General features: G+C 37.9%; 1 protein-coding gene and 1 pseudogene across 1 annotated transcript; one reads left to right on the top strand and one right to left on the bottom strand.

Moving 5' to 3' along the window:
- Positions 1–1,799: 1,799 nt before the first annotated feature.
- Positions 1,800–4,569, bottom strand: LOC110935894 (annotated as a pseudogene).
- A 10,121-nt stretch (positions 4,570–14,690) lies between these two features.
- Positions 14,691–15,116, top strand: LOC110933022 (annexin A11-like). Its single transcript, XM_022176265.1, has one exon. It carries the CDS (start codon positions 14,691–14,693, stop codon positions 15,114–15,116), a length of 426 nt encoding a protein of 141 aa, XP_022031957.1.
- The last annotated feature ends 7,820 nt before the right edge of the window (positions 15,117–22,936 follow it).

Raw genomic sequence — 22,936 nt, 5'->3', positions numbered from 1 at the left:
TATATGTAAATGACCTCATTTAAAACAACCATAAATTTTGGTTTTAAAATAGTACATATAACTAAACTTTAGAATATATATAGATATATAGATTACAAAAATGCCACTATAATAGAATTTTCATTTTACCCTCTCATTTTTAATAAGTTTAAAAATACCACCCCTCTACTTTAGTAATAACATGTTTAGGCCTTTAATCTTGATAATTGATTTTTTCATTTTCAACCCTTACACTTTATTACAATCACTATTTGACCCTCAACTTTAGTTTTTCCCTTTACATTTTATTGTAATTACTGATTAGACCCTAAACTTTTAGATATTTTTCCTTTTACTTATTTATTGTCGTTTCTTTTTAGTTTTTTTCTCAAGGTAAAGTCTTTCTAACTTTCGTATGTACCGTCTTAAGTAGGTTATTTTATTCACGTTTCGAACATGTCGCAAGTATTCTTTTTTATGGTTATAACGAGTGTCGATACCATAATGAATTGAACCGATAATTTTTTGTGACATTCGAATATACCATCGTGATGTGGGTTTTTACCTTTACGTAAAATGTCCATTCGCGATTGTTTTTTTTATCTATGGTTTGAACCCGCTACGAAGCGCGGGTGGTAACCCACTAGTTATTATAATTTGAAATCAAGAAATGTTGAATTTTATTATATAAGAAAATGAAAGACAACAATGCAGCTGCTAAACCGGCTTCGTTTTTCAAATCAACAATTATATTGAACTTCAAAGAAGCAAATAAAACAATAAATGAAGATTATCACACATAAAATAAAGCTTCGGTTCAAGTTGACGCAGACTTGTCGTCCTGCTGCAAATACCTACAGTGAAACCAAACAAAAAACTAATGGGTGTAAAAATCCCGACTAGACGCCGATTAATCACTGATTAATCTCGATTAATCATGATTAATTTTAATTAATTCCGATTAATCCCCGATTAATCGCTAGTCCACACCCCACCCCACCGGCCGACTAGCGATTCCTACAACCAAGGAAAAAGGTTAAAGATGTAAGCAGAGGTGTACAGAACTCGGTTCAAACCAATAAAACCAGAGAACCAAACCAAGACCAGTTATTAGGGGGTGTAGCCGAGCCGCCCCGCCTGTGAGCTACTTGAGATTGACTCAAAGCTAGTATATAGCTGAGCTTAAGCTAGCTCGAGCCCAAACCCAAGCCAATATTTGAGCTCATTTGATAAACGAGCTTGGGCCCAAGCATCATATACAGAACTCGACTAGGCTCGCGAACCGAAACAAGTCTATTATTTATATAAATATAATTATTTCTATTTATATAATTTATACACAAATACTATATATGAAAATAAGATAACATAACTTAATAATATAGTTTATTATACATAAAATCATAATTATAAATTTACATAAAAATAATTATATACGTATATAAATAAAATAATTAAGTACTTATCAAATGATAGATAAATCGAGCCGAGCCAATCTCAAGCTTGAAAAATTACAATCTTGAGTGGTCTTAAATTAAGCGAGCTCGAGCTTGGCTTGTGAATCATTTACACCCCTACCAGCTATGTGGAGTAGGGTTCTTGGTTCGGTTAAGTCCACATAGTTTGGTTAAAAACTGAAACCAAACCGTTTTATTTATTTTAAACTTGAACAAACACTATGTTAGATTTGAGCATTTTAAAGCATAGTCAAGTATTGCATTTTCATCACACAACCATATTGAAAAAAATTATAAAAGATAACAATAACAATAATAAACAAAAATAGTTTTTTATTTTTATTTTTTTGCAGCAAAAGTAGCTTACCCTTGATGCTTTAACCAACGTGAAAACTGATACATCTGAACTGTTTCATTTGATGCATGACACGCTAGAAGTAGATAATTACGCGGCTGCACCATCCATGCGAACCTCATGAATAATCAAGAATACACACACATAGCTGCACCAAAAATGAGAGGGTTATAGTTTGGTTATTATGTTTAACCTCATGTTATTGTAAATGAGCATCATATTAACAATAATCACATTCATTTAACTGAGGTCAAGTGGCAAAATGTTGTGCAGGCTGAAAAACAGGTTAAAACGGGTCAGGTCGACCTACAACACTTTTTTAAGTTTTATCCAAAAATATCAACTTTGTAGGTCAAAACTTTTGGTCAACCTGAAACACTTTTTACCCATTATAACGGTTTTATTGCCAGTTAGTGTTTTAGATAACGTTATATTATTTCAATAAGAATCAGGATGAAATAAGAAACTAAATATACATGAGAGATTGAAAAGCAGACTTGAGACGATAATTTTGTAAAATAGATTCACAAATCTGCTCAAATATGTAAGACTGTGAATCATAAAAAAATTCGTGAATCCGTCTGCTTCTCACATCTGGATCCTAATGACCTAATCCATCTCAGTGATAGTCTAAAATTTTAAATTGAGTAAAAAGCCATTTTCGTCCCTGAGGTTTGGTCACTTTTGCGACTTTTGTCCAAAGGTTTGTTTTTTCGCATTTGGATCTAAAAGGTTTGAAATCTTGCCATTTTCATCTGACTTGTTAACTCCGTCCATTTTTCTCTGTTAAATGAGGGGTAATTCTGTCTTTTTAGACGTCTTTTATTAAAATAAAAAACACTATAAGAAATAAAGATCCACCTCTGTTAACTTTCTAGTTATGACTTCTCTTATAAACATTAACAAATAGGTAAAAGGACGAAAATACCCCTGACTTAACGTTAAAATTGGATAGAGTTAACGAGTCGGATGAAAATGGCAAGATTTTAAACCTTTTGGATCCAGATGCGGAAAAGCAAACCTTTGGACGAAAGTCGCAAAAGTGGTCAAACCTCAGGGATGAAAATGGCAATTTACTCTTTTCAATTAAATTATACATGAGATTTTGTACGCTAAAAACACACTGGTTCACCTTCAACCTGTTCAACCAATTTGACTTGTTTTCTTTTAAGCTTTTTTTTTTTTTGTTTGTTTGACCCGCAAGAGACATTTTAAGTAAAGGGGTCAAAATTGCCACCTATAAAACAAGTGATGATGACCAACCTGCACTCATATTGCCAGATATCATCTCTGGAGGCTTCTGCATGTCTACCAACCCCTGCAATATTTCATAAATCAAGAAGTTCAATGAGAAAATTCTTGTCATAATGCAAATTAAATTATTTCAAGTATCATAGAAACCTGTTATAGAATTATTAATGATGTAGTAAAAAAACGCACCGCAACAACAAATCCCCAGTTGGCTACAGGACCCCAGAAATGGGTAGTTTTAGGCCCAACAGGACTGTTCAGGAATGCTCGAAAGGAAGCCATTTATCGTCTTGCTGTTTAAACGCCTCTGAGATGATATATATATAAAAACAAATTATAAATAGTCCATTGGCTGTAATACGTGTGATGAAACCAAGTGTGGTGATATCAAAAAGAGAGAATTATAAGTAAGATACTAAACAGAAAATTGGTTAAAAACGAATGCTAGAGACAGATAACACATCATAAAGACACACAAGCAAGCATAACATGCACAGGGCATCAAAATAAACTAAAAATTTCAGCTCCTAAGCAGAAATCTAATACAAAAGGGTACCATCCTCCTAAAAGCCGTTAACCTTAGTCCCACGAACTCCTAAGTCCTATCCTTGACCATGCCCTACCTAATTCGCTCCTTCCAAGTTAGTTTTGGCCTGCCCTCCGCTCATCCCAAAATGCCCTTAAACATGACAATGATCGCTGATATAAAGGTAAAAAGTTAGAACTTTTTTCCATATGTAAATCTCTTACCATTAAAAAAGAGCACAAAAGACCCGTGAGGTCGGTCTCTTCCATTTCTATTTAATTCAAACTGAACCTTACATTTGATTGTGGAAAGTGGAAACATTGAGTTCCAATCACTTACGTGCTGCCATACAAATCTTACCATGGGAAAAATCTCTCCCACAGATGTGATCATATAAGATTACTTAGTGTACTCTTCAATTAAAAAAAAAAACATTTTTCCTAGTTTCACATGTAAAATCATTCACTGCTTACATATCCATTTAATATCTTCAATTGTGAAAAATCAACCTTAACACAATTCTAAAAAAAAATAAAAAAAAAAATAAAGAGTTTTGAGAATTAACTACTACAGCAGAGCAGAGCAGATCATGAGCAACAATAATATCCTAGAAAACACAATAATAGCCTGCAATAGCTACAATCAAACCAACAATAAAGCCTTTACTCACTACAACTGCGACTAGACCTCAATCCTCATCCTCATGTACACTAATTTTTAACATTAATTACACAACCAGAATACATACATCAACAACAACCAAAACCAAAACCAAATCTAAGCTAAAAGTATACGAAGAATGCTGGCCTGTTACAATGGGAGTAAAAGGATTGATATTAGCGTGCCCTAATTTCCAAAACGATTGGTAATCGAATACTGAATGGAAAATTCTGCATAAGAATTGCACGATTGTATGTGCGTGAAGAATAATGGCGGAAAGCTCCACCTACTCTGGAATATATGCCAGGGAGGGTTTTACACTTTTCTTCCACTCCACTCGAATATATATATGTTTACGTAGGAACATGTGGGGTCATGGTTCGCAGTGGTATAGTTTGAGATTTTCGACAGAGAGGTAGAAAACGTAGATAAAACCGAGGGTCAAAAACGTATATGCCCAAAAATTTCTATACGAAAACTACATACTCTCCACTAACAAATGAAAAGTTAGGGAGGTCGGCCGCCCCCTCCCGCCCCCACAACATGAATGGAAGGCTACAACACCCCTTGCATGAACCGCCATGGTTTGCATGGATTAAATCATGGCAACCATGGTCCTCCTTTCCATTAATTATTTTCTTTTTTCTTTAGACAAATATAAATTAAAATAATTAAGAGGATGGTGGTTTGGGTCATGACCACACGCTTAGGGGGGAGGGGGTGGTCATCACTTGCAAAAATTCCATCACTCACAACATCCAATCAAGTTCCGTCATGTCATCAACCATTATTCCATCACTCACAACCTTTTGTAGTGGCAATGGTCATCAGTCACAACACCCAACAATAAACTCTCACACCTCCTCACATCCATTTATCACTCACAGCCCATCACTCGTTGATTTTATCACGGGATCCAAACTTCCACGCGTTGAATATGTTGGTGGCGGTGGTTCCTTTCCTCCCATCACTCGTTGAACTTCTCCATCACGCTAAAAAAGCTTCCCACCCCCGGTCCCCTTAGGGTATTGGTTTTGGATGGTGGATTAGAGGTGGGTGACATGGTACTGACGTGGAAGGTCATGGTGGTCATGACTCATGACACCCTATAGCCTAATGAATCAAACTTGTTTATTTTAAAATGTTTTTTTTTTTCAGAAAGGTGTGAATTATTCGCGAATGTCGGGAGGTCTAGCATACGTTGTCTTAATCGGGTTCGCGCTAGAGAGCTCTCTCGCACAATAGATCCCCAATTTAAACCACTCAATGAGAAACTCATATCACCCAGACTCAAACCTGAGACCTGGAGGGGAAAACTCACTCGGGTCCACCATAGAGGAAACTTAAATATCCGTGGTCACCTAGAGCCTTAGTGATGGTTTTTTTTTAAATATTTTAAAATGTTTACACTCAAGTCAACAACTCTATAATGAATGAAACTTGTTTATTTTAAATTTAGTTGTTATATTTGTTTAAGATTGAAACATTGTTAAGTAAAGAATAATACGAGCTAGGTGATGTGTAGTGTATGTCCATGTTTCGTTTATGATTTGTGGCATATAGGAACCTCGTGATTAATAGGGGTGATGCCCCTGGCCTCCAAATAGTTGGGCCCTTGAAATTTGAATTTCAAAGCTAGAAGTCTTTGGAAGTTGTTTGGACCTGTATGGTTTTTTTAACATATGTTTGGACCTGTATAGTTGAAGGAGAGTTGTATCGGAACACATTATTAGTGATAACTGATCATCAGGTACCACTCATCATCAACTTTTGGCTATTAACAACAAGTGGAATTAATAACAAACGCTATCGGTAGTAACTTAGGCTACCAACAGTATTTGTGCATCAAAGAAACTTGGCGAGAAACAGAAATTGTGTTACTAATGACAAACAAATCGGTAATTAAGTTGTTGCTTAAGGACATCCCGACCATAACTTTGGATTGGCCAACACGTCTTTATTTGGCTATTAAATTAGGGTTTTAATTTAGCTGGCTCTTGTTATCTCTATGTGGGTTTGGGCCTAACTTGAGGATCAAGTTTGCTAACCCTATATTAGTCTCTATATATTGATATCATTGTACTTGTAATTCCATGAGTACCTGAATAATAAAGAAACCCTAGTTGCAGCACAATGGACATAGGTTAGCTGACCGCACCACTTTAAATCTTCGTGTCGTTTATTGCTTTCGTGTGTGTGTGTTCAGTTTCGTGTGTGTATTCAATCCTAGCGATCCTAACACATATGTCCATTAATGTACGTGGGATTGCATGGAGAGAAAGGGGGTAGTTGGATGGTTTGTGGTTTCTTTCAGCTAGTTAGATTGCTCAAGTAATGTTAGTAGCGGATGAGTGTTAGACCATTCGGTATGGGCTTCGGCACAGGGCCGTCCCCCCCCCCCCCTTTAGGCCAGTCGCACAACGCCCCCTAGGGGCCCGGCTCGGCACTTCAGTCACAATTGTGACGATGGAGACGGGGCTAAGTGGTGGGCCCCCCGTCTGACTTCTCTCTCCTCCTTTATATATATATATATATAGGGGAAGGATGTATAGAAAACTCACTTTAATTTAGAAAACCCGGGAAACTCAAAGCTCCCGATGTTTTTTTTTTCTTGAAAAAATTTACACATGTTATATACATGTTTTTAAGGGTTTTGGGCAAAAAAAATCAAAAAAGCGCCGAGTAGATATTTTAAAAAAAATAAACAAGTTTTGGTGTAACACATGTTACATTCATCTGACATATTTGTAACATGTGTTACACCAAAACTTGTTTTTTTTTTTTTTAAATATCTACTCGGCGCTTTTTTGATTTTTTTTTGCCCAAAACCCTTAAAAACATGTATATAACATGTGTAAATTTTTTCAAGAAAAAAAAACATAGGGAGCTTTGAGTTTCCCGGGTTTTCTAAATTAAAGTGGGTTTTCTATAGATACTTACATTATATATATAGAGAGAGAGAGAGAGAGGGAGTTAGGATCCTGTAAAAAAGACTAAAAGTGTGAGAAGGGTAAGAAAGAATCTACACCATTAGATCTTTGATCTAATGGTTGAGATTAATAGGGACCAAATTGTAAAATTTGATTTATTTTTTGGACTGAATTAAAAATTCTAGGGGTCATAAAGTCTTTATATCCATTCAAAAAATGGAAACTGTAAATCAAAATCCCTACAATATCTCTCTCTCTCCAGATGATCTCCATCTACGATCAAAGATCTCTCTCATAATCAATCTGAAGAAGAAACACGACAGCGGCCAATCGGAAGATCAAACACGACAGCGGCAGCGGCGGCGGTGGTGGTGCGAGCGGCAACGGCGGTGGTGGTGCGAGCGACAGCGGCGGTGCTGCTGGTGCGAGTGGCAGCGGCGGTGGTGGTGCTGGATCGACAGTGGTGGTGCGGCGGTGGTGGTGCCGGAATTGGCAGTGGTGGTGGTCATGCGATCTCTTTCTATCTACATCGAACGGCGCCGGAAGTGGAGAAGATGATACAGAGGTGTTATATTATTTCATTAATGGTGTTTTTTTCTTTTATGAATGGTGTTTTTTTTTTCTTTTCTGAATGGTGTTATTTTTTCTTTTCTGAATGGTGTTATTTTCTTTTCTGAATGGTGTTATTTTGTTTCTGAATGGTGTTATTTTCTTTTTCTGAATGGTGTTATATTTATTTACTGAATGGTATTATATTCTTGTACTGAATGGTGTTATATTATTTACTGAATGGTGTTATTTTGTTTACTGAATGATGGTATTTTTTGTTTACTGGATGGTTTTGTTTTTGTTTCTGAATGGTGTTATTTTGTTTCTGAATGGTGTTATTTTGTTTCTGAATGGTGTTATTTTTTGTTTACTGAATGGTGTTATATCTTGTACTGAATTGTGTTATTTTGTGTACTGAATGGTGTTATATTTTTGTTTACTGAATGGTGTTATATTATTTCGTAAAAACACCATGAATTGAACTATGAATTTTTTTAAAACACCATGTCATGAACATGGCTCTGATTCTGTGAATGATGCAAAAAAAATTAAAATGAATGATGTTATGGACGGTTATAATTCTTTAAATCAAGGATTTTCTCTCTCCAAATCCTTAAATCAAGGATTATCATATTTGAATTTGTTAATGCATTTACAATCATAACATTTTCAATTAATTTAGATCTAATGGTTGAGATTCTTTCTTACCTTTTCTCACACTTTTGGTCTTTTTACAATAACTCCACCCTATATATATATATATATATATATATATATATATATATATATATATATTAATATATTATTAATGGTTTGGTAGTCTTGGCTAGTCCCCACACCCTTGGGTAGTCCCCAAAGAGACTATCCTCCTCCCGTAATTACGTGGCGCCTACGTGACAGGTAGTCTCTAAAGAGACTATCCTTCTCATACTCACCGGTCTTAAGGGTTATATTCACATATACTAAAGTCTTTTTGTTTGTCAGGCTATATATCTATAGTCTATGTAGCATCACTCGATGTTAGTGTTCTATAATCTCTACTTCTCTCATCATGGCATCATGGGACTCTCTATATCTCTCAATTTCTTGTAAATTGCAACGCAAATATGGTATTAAGTATTCCATTAAATAGTCACCCCTTTGTTCAATTGTTCATATACCGTGATGATAAGCCCATATTTCACATATAATTAAAAAAATGAGGCCCTGATGTATTGGGGGCCAAAAAACCCTAGCTTTGTTTAACTTGAGCTTGGGTCGACCCTGTCCTAGTTATACTTTGATTCTTTTTTAAAAAAACCTTTATTTGAACCATAATCGAAGCGGAAACGAAACCGGTACAACTCGTAGGTTTCTAACTGGTTTATAATCCTCTCATTTGAAATTGGTTATCCTGAACCTAACCTGTAAATAAATCGGTCAAACTGCTAAAACCCGGCAAAACCCAAACCGGTTTTAAAACTCAATGTAGTTTGTCTTTTTGCCGACCAACCCAAACCAGTATAACTCGAATTGTTTTAGAGTTTGAACCCGGTTGATAAACCTCCAACTAACTCACACACCTTTTAAAGTCCTAATCATACATGTTTGTTTTTATTTAAAAGATCTTTCTGACCTCTTTTGTATGCGTCGCGCAGACCACGCGCTGACGTTGTGTTCTGCATAGCGTTTGTTTTTTTAGAATACATTTCATTTAAAAACATATGCGCGTCGTCTTATTCCAGCAGATGTGGACTTCCCACTTCTAACCACTTCAAACCCTAGAATTCTCTACCCGTCAACCCGTCGCCTCTCACCCGTCCTCTCTTCCCGCAGCCTGCTCCTCCCCTCTCCTCCTCTTGTCGTTGGCGACCTCCACCCCTTCTTTTCTCTCACCCCATCTGCTCTCACCCATCATCTCCTCCCACAACCGGATCCTCCCTCTCCTCCTCTCACAACAGTCGCCCATCCCTTCCCTTCTCTCACAACCGCTGCCACCACTCCTCACCTCTACCCCACATCGCCATGTGGACACTTATAATTCTTGTGGACACTTGGGTCTGACTTTTAGTTATGCACGCTAGTTTAACCTTTTATACCAAATCGCCATGTTGGATTTGAGAAATACTTTTTATACTTATGTCATGTGTCTAAAACTAGTGTACTCGCCAATACGTTTGTATTAAACTATGCTTTCAAAACATGTTGCAGGTTTAACGATGATGTTGATGATGCATGGAACGTAGTAAGATGCCTAGAAACACATTTTAAAATTTGTATACTTAATGTAATGTAATTCTTTGTTTCAAGTTGTTGTATTTGATTTCAATCGATGTAATTGACTCTTTAACAATGAAATGAAATTCATTATTTAAATACTTGTCACAGTTTTAGCGTTATGTGTAATGAGCAATCTATTTCATCTAACTCTGATATAACACCACGTAAAAACGTGTCCAATTATGTATAGACACGTGTCCTAAACTTTAATTGTGAGAAAGATTGAGTTTGAAGGACTAAAGTGGACAAACAGTGGAACTATGCTTACAGAAGGACTAAAAGTGTCAACATGGCAAACTTGGGCCTCTGAATGACCACACGTGAAGAAAATATTCTTAAATGGGTGATTGATTGGGTATAAGAAACCGTTTGTGAAAATAATCAAGAGATTATAAATTACAAGGGTTAAAAGTGTCAATATGTCAATTCTGACCTCTGAGTGACCTTTTAACGAAACCAAGGCTTCGAAATATTCAAATATACTCCTGAGAATAAGTGGTAAAAATTTCACGTGATTCCGAGATCGTTAAGCATGTTTTCCAAACTTTGGGATAAAAGCGTCAACTTGATGAAACTTGCGTACATGAAGATATTTAACGAAACCGAGCCTAATGAAGTTTGGTTATTCATCCTAGAGCTTTATCAAACTAACTACAAGGGCCTTATGTGTCAAAAATAAGGTAAAAAGGGGTTAAAAACGTTCAGGGACTGAATCTGCCAACAAGGAAACTTGTTTTGCGAGTTAAGTCGGTCCAGGCGGCCCGCGTAAGCCTTCTCTATGGCTTACGCGGCCCGCGAGAGAGTGCCAGTAACTGAAAAGTTGTGCCAGGTGCGGGTTTTGCCTGTTCCACCGCCTTTACCTAGTTTGTGACGACCCTTGGAGCTATACGTCGGTTTAATTAACTAGCTAGGACACCTGGGGTGATCCCAGGGCCCCCAAATACACCTAGAAGTGATCAAGATTCATGAGAATTGCTATTTAAGTGAGCCTCCTCTTGTGTTCATAAACACACTTGCAACAATTTCACTTAAGGGACTTGCTCTGGAGCTTACATCAGTAAGAAGAGGATATCAAGTGTAGAAAAGACAGCTAAGGACCATTAGTAAGCCTTTAGTTACTTGCTTAGTTGTTTAATTTAGCTTAATTACTATAAAGTCAAACTTTTTATAAAATCAGTTTGACTTTCGTTTTAATTACATGTGGCTTAACCACTGATCAAATTGAAAGTGGTTATAGAACCACATTAGTATAGGTGATTAACCCTTAAAAGGGTGTCTCCTAATTATCTCGTTTGACCAGTTAATTGTCGGGTCAAAGTCGTTTGACAAAAAGTCAAACTGGACTGAAATTGCAAATTTAATTAAAATTAATAAACCAGGGATTCTAAATTATATTTTAACTTTCTAATGACTTGGTAATTAATATTTAATCATGTTTTATCAGTCCCAATCCGACAATTAATAGTCTAAGGTCAGTTTATAACCGAAATTCGCAAAAGCTTGACTTTTGCTTTGACTTTCAGTTCTGACCCGTTCAAGCTTAATTCTTCCACGTTTTAAGCTTCCATTAGGACCAAAATACTTAGTAGTATGACCCTTTGGAGTTATATTGCATGATGCCTAATAGTTTGAATTATATGCACTTGATCGTGATTATGCTTAATAATGCCTAAAACGCCCTTTTTGTATAAAACCGAGATTTTTAGCAATATGAATGGACTAACACCTTCGCTACTGATATTTAGACATGTCCCGAAAATTTGATATCAGTTTGAGGTCTAGAATGGGAGTTATGCCCAATAGCGTAATTAAGGAGCTTCTTAGTAATTAAAAGGCGTAATTAACATAAAGCCTATCTAAACCCGATTTTTGACACCAAACCTTTTACCTACCGATGTTAAATAATATTTTAGGATTTTTAAAGATTTTTATTTATTTTTAGGCTGAGCATAACATAGGATTATAGCCTAATTTCGGTTATTGTCGGTTTTACCCTTTTCATACATAAAATGAGTTTTACATAACATTTTAATGCCAAACTTTTTGCTACTGATTTTATATGATAAATATAATATTTTAAACCTTATAAACTGATCAAAAACTCAGATTTCCTATTTTTACCCAAATAGCCCTTTAAATCGGTTTTTAAGCGTTTTTAGCGCCTAGTATGGGTCAAAACTATATTTGGCTTATAAAACACATTACCTACTGATGCTTTAAACTAATATATGTAATATTACAGTAAGCTAAAGTTTTTAAACTCAGAAGTCTATTTTGACCTTTAAAAGCTTATGTAAAATTACCAAAATGCCCTTTCGGTGCATAGTTGGTTATAAAAGGTATATTTCTCATATGTTAAGCATCCTACTGATGTAACCTATTAAAATACATGTTTCTACTAATTTAATCAGACCTGGAACTCAGTTTTATAAATAAACTCTTTTATAAGCATTAAAATTACCAAAATGCCCTTATGGGACTTATTTTGGTTTAAATTACTTTTTGGTCATACATGTTAATATGTTACTGATATATTAACATATTTTGAGCATAATGAGGATTAAGACTTGTATATAATTTAATTGGTTACCCGTTACGCATTTACGCGTTCGGATCGGTCTACGTGACTAGTTTACGTGAAATAACTGAAACGGGCTTAACCTTATCATTTGTTTCTCATTTTCCAGAATGTATTTAGTTTACCCATATTATACAAGTATCCAAGCTTGTCGGGTCTAAATCACATTCTATCCCGGTCTCCGCTTAATCTAGCATTTAGAACCGTAAGGTTTCCTTCTAGCTAGCCGGTCTAAGTCCTTGACTAATTAAAGACCCGTTAGCATCCTTATAGGCTAATTAAACCTTCTATACAGATTAATAGCTTCCGGTAAAAAGTGCCTTTCAAGAACCTTAGGAATTTACTGCTATCACCAGGTAAATACTTTTAACTTATTTTCCTTATACGGGCTTGGGATACGGTATAATGATACCGCTTGGTCGGGTATGGGATTATTTTGTCGGATTGTGATTTAATAAATCCGCATAACCCGTTTTAATCTGTATTGTTTGATAACATAAACATTTGGGGGTTAACGACCGTGTCCTGGATATCCTCGGCTCATTTAAGTTATTAATGGCCACGACCTATGCACGGGGTGCAGGCATGCACCCGACAGATGCAAATGCTAAATATTTAATTACCCACAAGTTGGGGATAACTCCTTTGTGGGTTATATAAGTGGTGAGTCAGTTAATCATGTCCGACTTACAAACCGGCCCCACATGTATGACAAGCATGTAAAACTGTATACAAGATTTTATTAAAATTGTCCCAAGTTATAAATGATTTGTGCCTTGTGCACCTAAATCAATTTTCTTAAATGTTTTCAAATCGAGTCAGTTAAATTGTATTTAACAGTGTAAACTGACGTATTTTCCTAAAGATTGATTGACAGGTACTTCCCGAAATAGGCTGGAGCTGTAGGGTGTTATAGAGGATCTTGCAAATCCAATAGATACCCGGAGTCTGTAGTTTTTGTTTCTTTGTACATTATGATCCGCCTGTGGATCTTATTACATTCCTGTCTGTACATTCATAAACTCGAACGCTCAGACGTTATGGTTTGTAATAGTTTATTTTACCCAGCCTTCCGCTGTGCTATGTTATTGTGTGTATTGACTATGATGATATCAACTACGTCACGATACTCCCCGCCGGGCCCACCGGTAATACGTGGAATATTGGGGTGTGACAGCTTCGTATCAGAGCCAACATTGAGTGAATTAAACACTAACCTTTTGTGTTTAATCTCAATGACACAATAAGCACATTCCTTAGACTCTCGAGTCTAGGCAAATGACCTAGGATATAGCTCTTACTTCCTTTGCTATTATTATGTTTTATTTCATTTTGTTTCCTTGTTTTAACAGGAATCATCAACATGCCTCCAAGAGTAAGAGGTCGAGGCAAGGGTCCCATGCGTGGGGGACCGTCGTCAGCAGGACCATCTCATAGACGCACTCCATCGGCGTCCTTTTCCACCTCCGACTCTCATGATATGTGGGGTCAACCTTTTGAGCCGGCAAGACACTCAGTCTCGCTAAGCTCATCGCCTTCTTTCCACCCGTCCTTTGGGCCACTCATTCCTGATGAACCTCAACATTCTCACCATTCTCAGCAATCTCACCATTCTCACGAGTCTTACCATTCACACCACTCTTTGCAATCCCATTCGTTCCATCACTATGATTCCCTCTACTCCCCGGGATAGTTTAACCCAAACGACTATGTTAATGATTTTCTTGGTTACAACCCCTTGGGCCCTAAGGACCACTTCTCTCAGGGGATGGAAACAGACGATGATCCAGATCCGGAGATGCAGACCGGAACGCCGGGTCACCCCATAAGCATATCGAGTGGATCCGCATTTCAGGGATCACCTTACCATGGGCCTGACTCGTTCCAGGAGAAAATGGCCACATATGATTGGTTCTTTACCCCATCATACCATAACTCTCCAGCCCAACCACCTTTGGTTGATCCGCAACTCCAAGTTGTTTCGCCGCCACCACTTCCGGTAGAGGAGCCACCGTAGCAGCCACCGCAGCCACCTCCCGAGCCTCCGAGGCAAAGGAGGAACGCGCATATGTCCGTACGGGGGGGACCATGTTTCAGTTCTCCCCGGGGTTCGAGTTCTTATCCCCCTATTCCGGAGGACCCCCAGATGGGTGGGCCCTCGAATGCGGCGCCGGAGATTGAACCTCTGGCAGCTACTTATGCACCACCTGAGCCGCCTATGGGTTTTGATAACCCAATCCCAACCTACCCAGGTTCTTCTGGGTATAATTTTTTTGAAAACCCATCGGGGTACCCCTCGGAATATGTATCTCAGGACCCGTACCTTACGGCTGCGCAGTATCACCACCTTTATCCTTCTTCTTACCCTCCAGTTCTTCCAACTGGATATCCAGTACCGGGTTATCAGTACCCACCATACCAACAACCTCCTCCTCAGCAGCAGCAACAGCATCAGACTCAGGAAATCCTGGAGAGGTTAGATAAGGTTGAACACAAGTCTAGGAAAAACAAGGAAAAGCATAATAGCTTCATGAAAGGCCTTGCAAACCTTATCAAAGGGAAGAAGAAGTAGAAGAATGTTAGTTTTCTTAGTTGTTTGTAATCGTGTCCCTGCGAGGACATTTGTTTGGTTTATGTATCGAGTCCCTGCGTGGACTTATTTTCCTTTCTGTAGGCCCCTGCGTGGGAAGTTTGTCTTTTCTAAGTCCCGTTTAGGGCAGTTGTATTTGTTCTCAGTTTAATGAAGTTTTAACTTTGGTTTTAATTGTGTATTTTATTACACCCTGATATATCTTTTCAATTTATAATTGATCCGCCAAAGAAAACTCTTAGAGGTATAACCTAGCCAAAGTATTAATTGGCTATGATGGTACAACCTTTTTAAGATAACAAATCTTTGTTAACATCTGAAAATATGTTGACATTCCTAGCTGTGCGGTACGAGAAACCACACAAGCTCCCAAAAAGTACTTGGATCCTTCCAAGTTACATATAGCCTATATGATCAATGCGAATCATGGCTAATAAACATCAATAGGATGTGTACACCAAGACATCCTTAGGAGATGTATGCTTATAAACTAAGGAGTAATAATGACAACGAAATTCAATTTATAAACTTCTTGTCAATAAGGCTATGAACTTTGTTCGACCCTTAAAAGATCATTGATCCAAGAGATCGGTGATTAGATCATAAGTCGTCCCTGTGGCAAGCTTCCTAAGCTATTTAAATGTCCTTCGAGACGAGCTTAATGATAAATAAAATGTCTTTCATGACATTTGCAGTTGTGGAAATTCTATCTTCCCCTGCTTAATAGCATAAATAATAGTGTATTCTATTTTGATTTTAAATTTCTATTTAAAATGGTCTAAATGGTTTAAATAATACCATGACCATCTGATCATCAATGCGATGAATCTATATATATAATTTGAATATTATTATTGTTTGCTATAGTATTCAGAAATGGCTGGCTCAGATGAAGCAAATAGTCATCCAGCAGAGGGCAACACCAGAATTAATATTAATGGTGCCGAATTGCAAGATTTAATCACCGCGGCAGTTTCTCAAGCGGTAGATGCTAAGTTTAAAGAGTCGAGTGTTGTTCGGTCTCAAACTCACTCAAAAACCCATTCTCAACCTCACACTCATAAGAAGACTGAGTCCCTGCACTCGTCTAACCAGGGTAGTGGACCCAAAAAGCAGGTAATTCTTGAGCCTACCCTTAGGCACGCCAAGGGTTGTACCTACAAGTACTTTGTATCCTGTAAGCCAAGAGACTTTATAGGAGAAAAGGGGGCGATAGACTGCATGAAGTGGTTAGATGAGATGGAAACTGTGATAGATATTAGCGGATTGCGCTAAGGAGGATGTGGTCATGTTTGTATCCCAATCTTTTAAGGGTGATGCCCTTACATGGTGGAAAGCGCTGGTACAATCCACCGGGAAAGTTCATTTGTATAATCTTTCATGGGAGAAGTTTGTAGATCTGGTTAAGGACACTTATTGTCCTCAGCATGAAGTTGAGCGTATAGAAACCGATTTCTTCACCCTAGTGATGAAGGATCTGGACTGTAGATCCTATGTGACTAGTTTCAACTCCATGTCAAGACTTGTACCATATCTAGTCACTCCTGAGCCCAAACGCATTGCGCGTTTTATTGGTGGTCTGGCCCCTGAAGTGAAGGGGAATGTAAAGGCTTCTAAGCCAGCCACCTATAGATCCGCTGTAGATCTATCATTGTCCCTCACATTGGATGTTGTGAGGAGTCGGGCGAGGAAGACTTCTGAAGAAGGGAAGAGGAAGAGAGAGGATGATCAGTCTTCTCAGTCAAACAAGAAAGGTAAAGGGAACTCTGGTTCCAAGAAGGGGCAATCTGGCGATAAGCCCAGGTGCAAAACTTGCCACAAAAGGCATTTTGGTAAGTGCAACCGAGACCCACAGGCCAAACCATGTGGGATCTGTAAGAAAAAGGGGCACAAGTCTGTCGAGTGCCGGAATATTAAGGATGCAACCTGTTACGGTTGCAATGAAAAGGGGCACATCAAAACCAACTGCCCTAAGAATGCGAAGAAGCCTGAGGAGGCTAAGAAGAACAACGCCAGAGTGTTCCAGATGCAGGCAAGGGAAGCGGTGAATGACGAGAACGTCATAACAGGTACCTTCCTCATCAATAATATTTATGCTAGAGTCTTATTTGATTTCGGTGCTGATAAGTCCTTTGTAGACCATAAGTTCTGTAAGTTATTGAATTTGCCTATTAAGACTCTAGACATAAAGTATGAGGTAGAACTTGCCGATGGTACCTTAGAATCAGCCTCAACTCTTCTTGATGGGTGTTCCATATCCATTAAGAATTATTCTATTCCACTATCCCTTCTGCCAATGAAATTAGCTGGTTTTGATATAATTTTAGGCATGGATTAGTTGTCGCATAACCAAGCCCAAATTGCCTGCGATAAAAAGCTTGTCATTATCAAAACCCCTTCTGGTGAATCAGTCACTATTCAAGGAGATACACAGTACGGATTACCCAGCAATGTGTCTATTCTCAAAGTATCTCAGTGCTTGAAAAATGGATGTGTCATTTACATGGCACAGGTGACAGTGAATGATCCAAAGCCGAAGATTGAAGACATTCCAATCATTTCAGAGTATCCTGATGTCTTTCCTGACGAGTTACCTGGATTACCTCCTGAGAGGCAAGTAGAATTCAGGATAGACATCCTCCCTGGATCTGCGCCTATTGCACGAGCTCCGTATCGTCTAGCGCCTACCGAAATGAAAGAGCTCAGAACTCAACTGGATAATTTATTGGAAAAAGGTTTCATTCAGCCCAGCTCTTCGCCTTGGGGAGCTCCTATTCTGTTTGTGAAAAAAAAGGACGGATCAATGCGCTTATGCATTGATTACCGCGAACTGAATAAGGTAATGATTAAGAATCGTTATCCTTTACCCAGGATCGATGACTTCTTTGATCAACTCCAAGGAGCAAGTTATTTCTCAAAGATTGATTTGAGGTCTGGGTATCATCAACTCAAGGTTCGAATTGAAGATGTTCCAAATACGGCATTCAGAACAAGGTATAGACACTTCGAGTTCTTAGTGATGCCTTTTGGGCTCACTAATGCGCCTGCAGCATTTATGGACCTCATGAATAGAGTCTGCAAGCCATATTTAGATAAGTTTGTCATTGTCTTTATCGACGACATACTTATTTACTCACGTAGCCAAGTGGAGCATGAAAAGCACCTTCGGTGTATTTTAGGACTGCTTCGATAGGAGAAGTTGTATGCCAAATTCTCCAAGTGTGAATTTTGGCTTCGTAAGGTCTAGTTCCTTGGACATGTTGTCAGTGAACAAGGTATTCAAGTAGATCCTGCCAAGGTAGAGGCTGTTATGAATTGGGAAGCACCTAAGACACCTACAGAAATTCGCAGCTTTCTGGGTTTAGCAGGATATTATAGAAGGTTCATTGAGAACTTCTCAAGAATAGCTGCACCATTAACCTCCTTAACCCGCAAGAATGTAAAATTTGTCTGGGGTCCCAAGCAGCAGGAATCTTTCGAGACTCTAAAGCAAAGATTGAGCAATGCTCCGGTTTTATCCTTACCAGAAGGAATTGAAGAGTTTGTTGTATACTGCGATGCATCACACACTGGCATGGGGTGTGTACTTATGCAGCAGGGCAAAGTAATTGCCTATGCATCGCGACAACTAAAGGTGCACGAAAAGAATTACACCACCCATGATTTGGAATTGGGTGTCGTTGTATTCGCACTAAAGTTGTGGAGACACTATTTGTATGGAACAAAATGTGTAATCTACTCGGACCACAAAAGTCTCCAACATCTGTTCAACCAAAAAGAGCTCAATATGAGACAACACCGTTGGATGGAAACTTTGAATGATTATGATTGCGAAATTCGCTACCGTCCGGGTAAGGCGAATGTGGTTGCTGACGCTCTAAGCCGAAAGGAAAGAGTTAAACCAATTAGGATCAATGCCAAGAGTATTGAGTTGAAGAATAGTCTGAATGAAAGACTATTAGCTGCACAAAAAGATGCTATTTTGGAAGTTAATTTTCCAAATGAAAAGCTAGGTGTGACTGCTGAACAGTTAACACCTGGGAAGGATGGAATCCTCAAAATGAATGGAAGAATTTGGGTTCCTATTCAAGGAGGACTTCGAGATGTGATCCTTCAGGAAGCCCACAACTCTAAGTATTCGGTTCACCCTGGAGGTGACAAGATGTATCAAGATTTGAAGGCTAATTATTGGTGGATAGGTTTGAAGAAATCTATTGCCACCCATGTAGCTAAGTGCCTGACGTGTGCTCAGATTAAAGCTGAACATCAAAAGCTATCAGGTCTTCTACAACATCCAGAACTCCCTACGTGGAAATGGGAGATGGTAACCATGGATTTCATAACCAAGTTACCTAAAACAAGGCATGGAAATGATACCATATGGGTTATTGTTGATAGACTGACGAAGTCAGCACATTTCTTACCCATTAAGGAGACTCACAGCTCCGATAAGTTAGCCCAGTTGTATGTTGATAAGATTGTAGCTCTTCATGGTGTACCGGTAGCTATCATCTCGGATAGAGATACTAGATATACCTCTCATTTTGGAAAAGTTTCCAACAATCTTTAGGCACTCGTTTGAATTTTAGTACTGCTTACCATCCTCAGACTGACGGACAGAGTGAGCGTACCATTCAAACCTTGGAAGACATGCTTCGTGCATGTGTTATTGATTTGGGTGGTAGTTGGGATGACCACCTGCCATTGATCGACTTCTCCTATAACAATAGTTATCATACTAGCATTCAGGATGCGCCTTTTGAGGCATTATATGGTAGGAAATGCAGAACGCCTCTCTGTTGGGCAGAAGTAGGAGAAGCCCAGATATCAAGACCTGATATAGTCCTTGAAACTACGGACAAGATTGTCCAGATTCGTGATCGCCTAAAAGCTGCCAGAGATAGGCAGAAAAGTTATGCTGACAAGAGGCGAAAACCTCTAAAGTTTGAAGTAGGCGATAAAGTTTTATTAAAAGTGTCACCCTGGAAAGGTGTGATGCGCTTTGGTTAAATGGGCAAGCTGAGCCCTAGATATATCGGACCATTCGAGATCATCGAATGTGTCGGCAGTGTAGCATATAAGCTAAGATTGCCTGAGGAGCTGAGTGGAATTCATGATGTGTTCCACGTTTGTAATCTCAAGAAATGCTTAGCCGATGAATCTCTAGCTATGTCTCATAAAGACGTGCAGGTTGATAAAAGCTTGAGGTTCATTGAGAAGCCTATATCAATCGAGGATCGACAAGTAAAAAAGCTCCGAAGAAAGTATGTACCTATTGTAAAGGTTAAATGGGACGCTCGTAGAGGTCCCGAATATACTTGGGAAGTCGAGTCCACTGTGAAACAGAAGTACCCTCACTTGTTCCAGTAAATCTCGGGGACGAGATTTCTTTTAAGGGGGTGAGGATGTAACACCACGTAAAAACGTGTCCAATTATGTATAGACACGTGTCCTAAACTTTAATTGTGAGAAAGATTGAGTTTGAAGGACTAAAGTGGACAAACAGTGAAACTATGCTTACAGAAGGACTAAAAGTGTCAACATGCCAAACATGGGCCTCTGAATGACCACATGTGAAGAAAATATTTTTAAATGGGTGATTGATTGGGTATAAGAAGCCGTTTGTGAAAATAATCAAGAGATTATAAATTACAAGGGTTAAAAGTGTCAATATGTCAATTCTGACCTCTGAGTGACCTTTTAACGAAACCAAGGCTTCGAAATATTCAAATATACTCCCGAGAATAAGTGGTAAAAATTTCACGTGATTCCGAGATCGTTAAGCATGTTTTCCAAACTTTAGGATAAAAGGGTCAACTTGATGAAACTTGCGAACATGAAGATATTTAACGAAACCGAGCCTAACGAAGTTTGGTTATTCATCCTAGAGCTTTATCAAACTAACTACAAGGGCCTTATGTGTCAAAAATAAGGTAAAAAGGGGTTAAAAACGTTCAGGGACTGAATCTGCCAACAAGGAAACTTGTTTTGTCAGTTAAGCCGGTCCTGACGGCCCGCGTAAGCCTTCTCTATGGCTTACGCGGCCCGCGAGAGAGTGCCAGTAACAGAAAAGTTGTGCCAGGTGCGGGTTTGGCCTGTTCCACCGCCTTTACCTAGTTTGTGACGACCCTTGGAGCTATACGTCAGTTTAATTAACTAGCTAGGACACCTGGGGTGATCCTAGGGCCCCCAAATACACCTGGAAGTGATCAAGATTCATGAGAATTGCTATTTAAGTGAGCCTCCTCTTGTGTTCATAAACACACTTGCAACAATTTCACTTAAGGGACTTGCTCTGGAGCTTACATCAGTAAGAAGAGGATATCAAGTGTAGAAAAGACAGCTAAGGACCATTAGTAAGCCTTTAATTACTTGCTTAGTTGTTTAATTTAGCTTAATTACTATAAAGTCAAACTTTTTATAAAATCAGTTTGACTTTCGTTTTAATTACATGTGGCTTAACCACTGATCAAATTGAAAGTGGTTATAGAACCACATTAGTATAGGTGATTAACCCTTAAAAGGGTGTCTCCTAATTATCTCGTTTGACCAGTTAATTGTCGGGTCAAAGTCGTTTGACAAAAAGTCAAACTGGACTGAAATTGCAAATTTAATTAAAATTAATAAACCAGGGATTCTAAATTATATTTTAACTTTCTAATGACTTGGTAATTAATATTTAATCATGTTTTATCAGTCCCAATCCGACAATTAATAGTCTAAAGTCAGTTTATAACCGAAAGTCGCAAAAGCTTGACTTTTGCTTTGACTTTCAGTTCTGACCCGTTCAAGCTTAATTCTTCCACGTTTTAAGCTTCCATTAGGACCACAATACATAGTAGTATGACCCTTTGGAGTTATATTGCATGGTGCCTAATAGTTTGAATTATATGCACTTGATCGTGATTATGCTTAATAATGCCTAAAACACCCTTTTTGGATAAAACCGAGATTTTTAGCAATATGAATGGACTAACACCTTCGCTACTGATATTTAGATATTTGCCGAAAATTTGATATCAGTTTGAGGTCTAGAATGGGAGTTATGCCCAATAGCGTAATTAAGGAGCTTCTTAGTAATTAAAAGGCGTAATTAACATAAAGCCTATCTAAACCCGATTTTTGACACCAAACCTTCTACCTACTGATGTTAAATAATATTTTGGGATTTTTAAAGATTTTTATTTATTTTTAGGCTGAGCATAACATAGGATTATAGCCTAATTTCGGTTATTGTCGGTTTTACCCTTTTCATACATAAAATGAGTTTTACATAACATTTTAATGCCAAACTTTTTGCTACTGATTTTATATGATAAATATAATATTTTAAATCTTATAAACTGATCAAAAACTCAGATTTCCTATTTTTACCCAAATAGCCCTTTAAATCGGTTTTTAAGCGTTTTTAGCGCCTAGTATGGGTCAAAACTATATTTGGCTTATAAAACCCATTACCTACTGATGTTTTAAACTAATATATGTAATATTACAGTAAGCTAAAGTTTTTAAACTCAGAAGTCTATTTTGACCTTTAAAAGCTTATGTAAAATTACCAAAATGCCCTTTCGGTGCATAGTTGGTTATAAAAGGTATATTTCTCATATGTTAAGCATCCTACTGATGTAACCTATTAAAATACATGTTTCTACTAATTTAATCAGACCTGGAACTCAGTTTTATAAATAAACCCTTTTATAAGCATTAAAATTACCAAAATGCCCTTATGGGACTTATTTTGGTTTAAATTACTTTTTGGTCATACATGTTAATATCTTACTGATATATTAACATATTTTGAG

The sequence above is a fragment of the Helianthus annuus genome, chromosome 4 (genome assembly GCF_002127325.2).
Source record: "Helianthus annuus cultivar XRQ/B chromosome 4, HanXRQr2.0-SUNRISE, whole genome shotgun sequence".
In the NCBI taxonomy this organism is placed as follows: domain Eukaryota; kingdom Viridiplantae; phylum Streptophyta; class Magnoliopsida; order Asterales; family Asteraceae; genus Helianthus; species Helianthus annuus.
The sequence above is the reverse complement of the archived record's forward strand: the minus strand, read 5'-3'. Positions and strand labels throughout refer to the sequence as shown.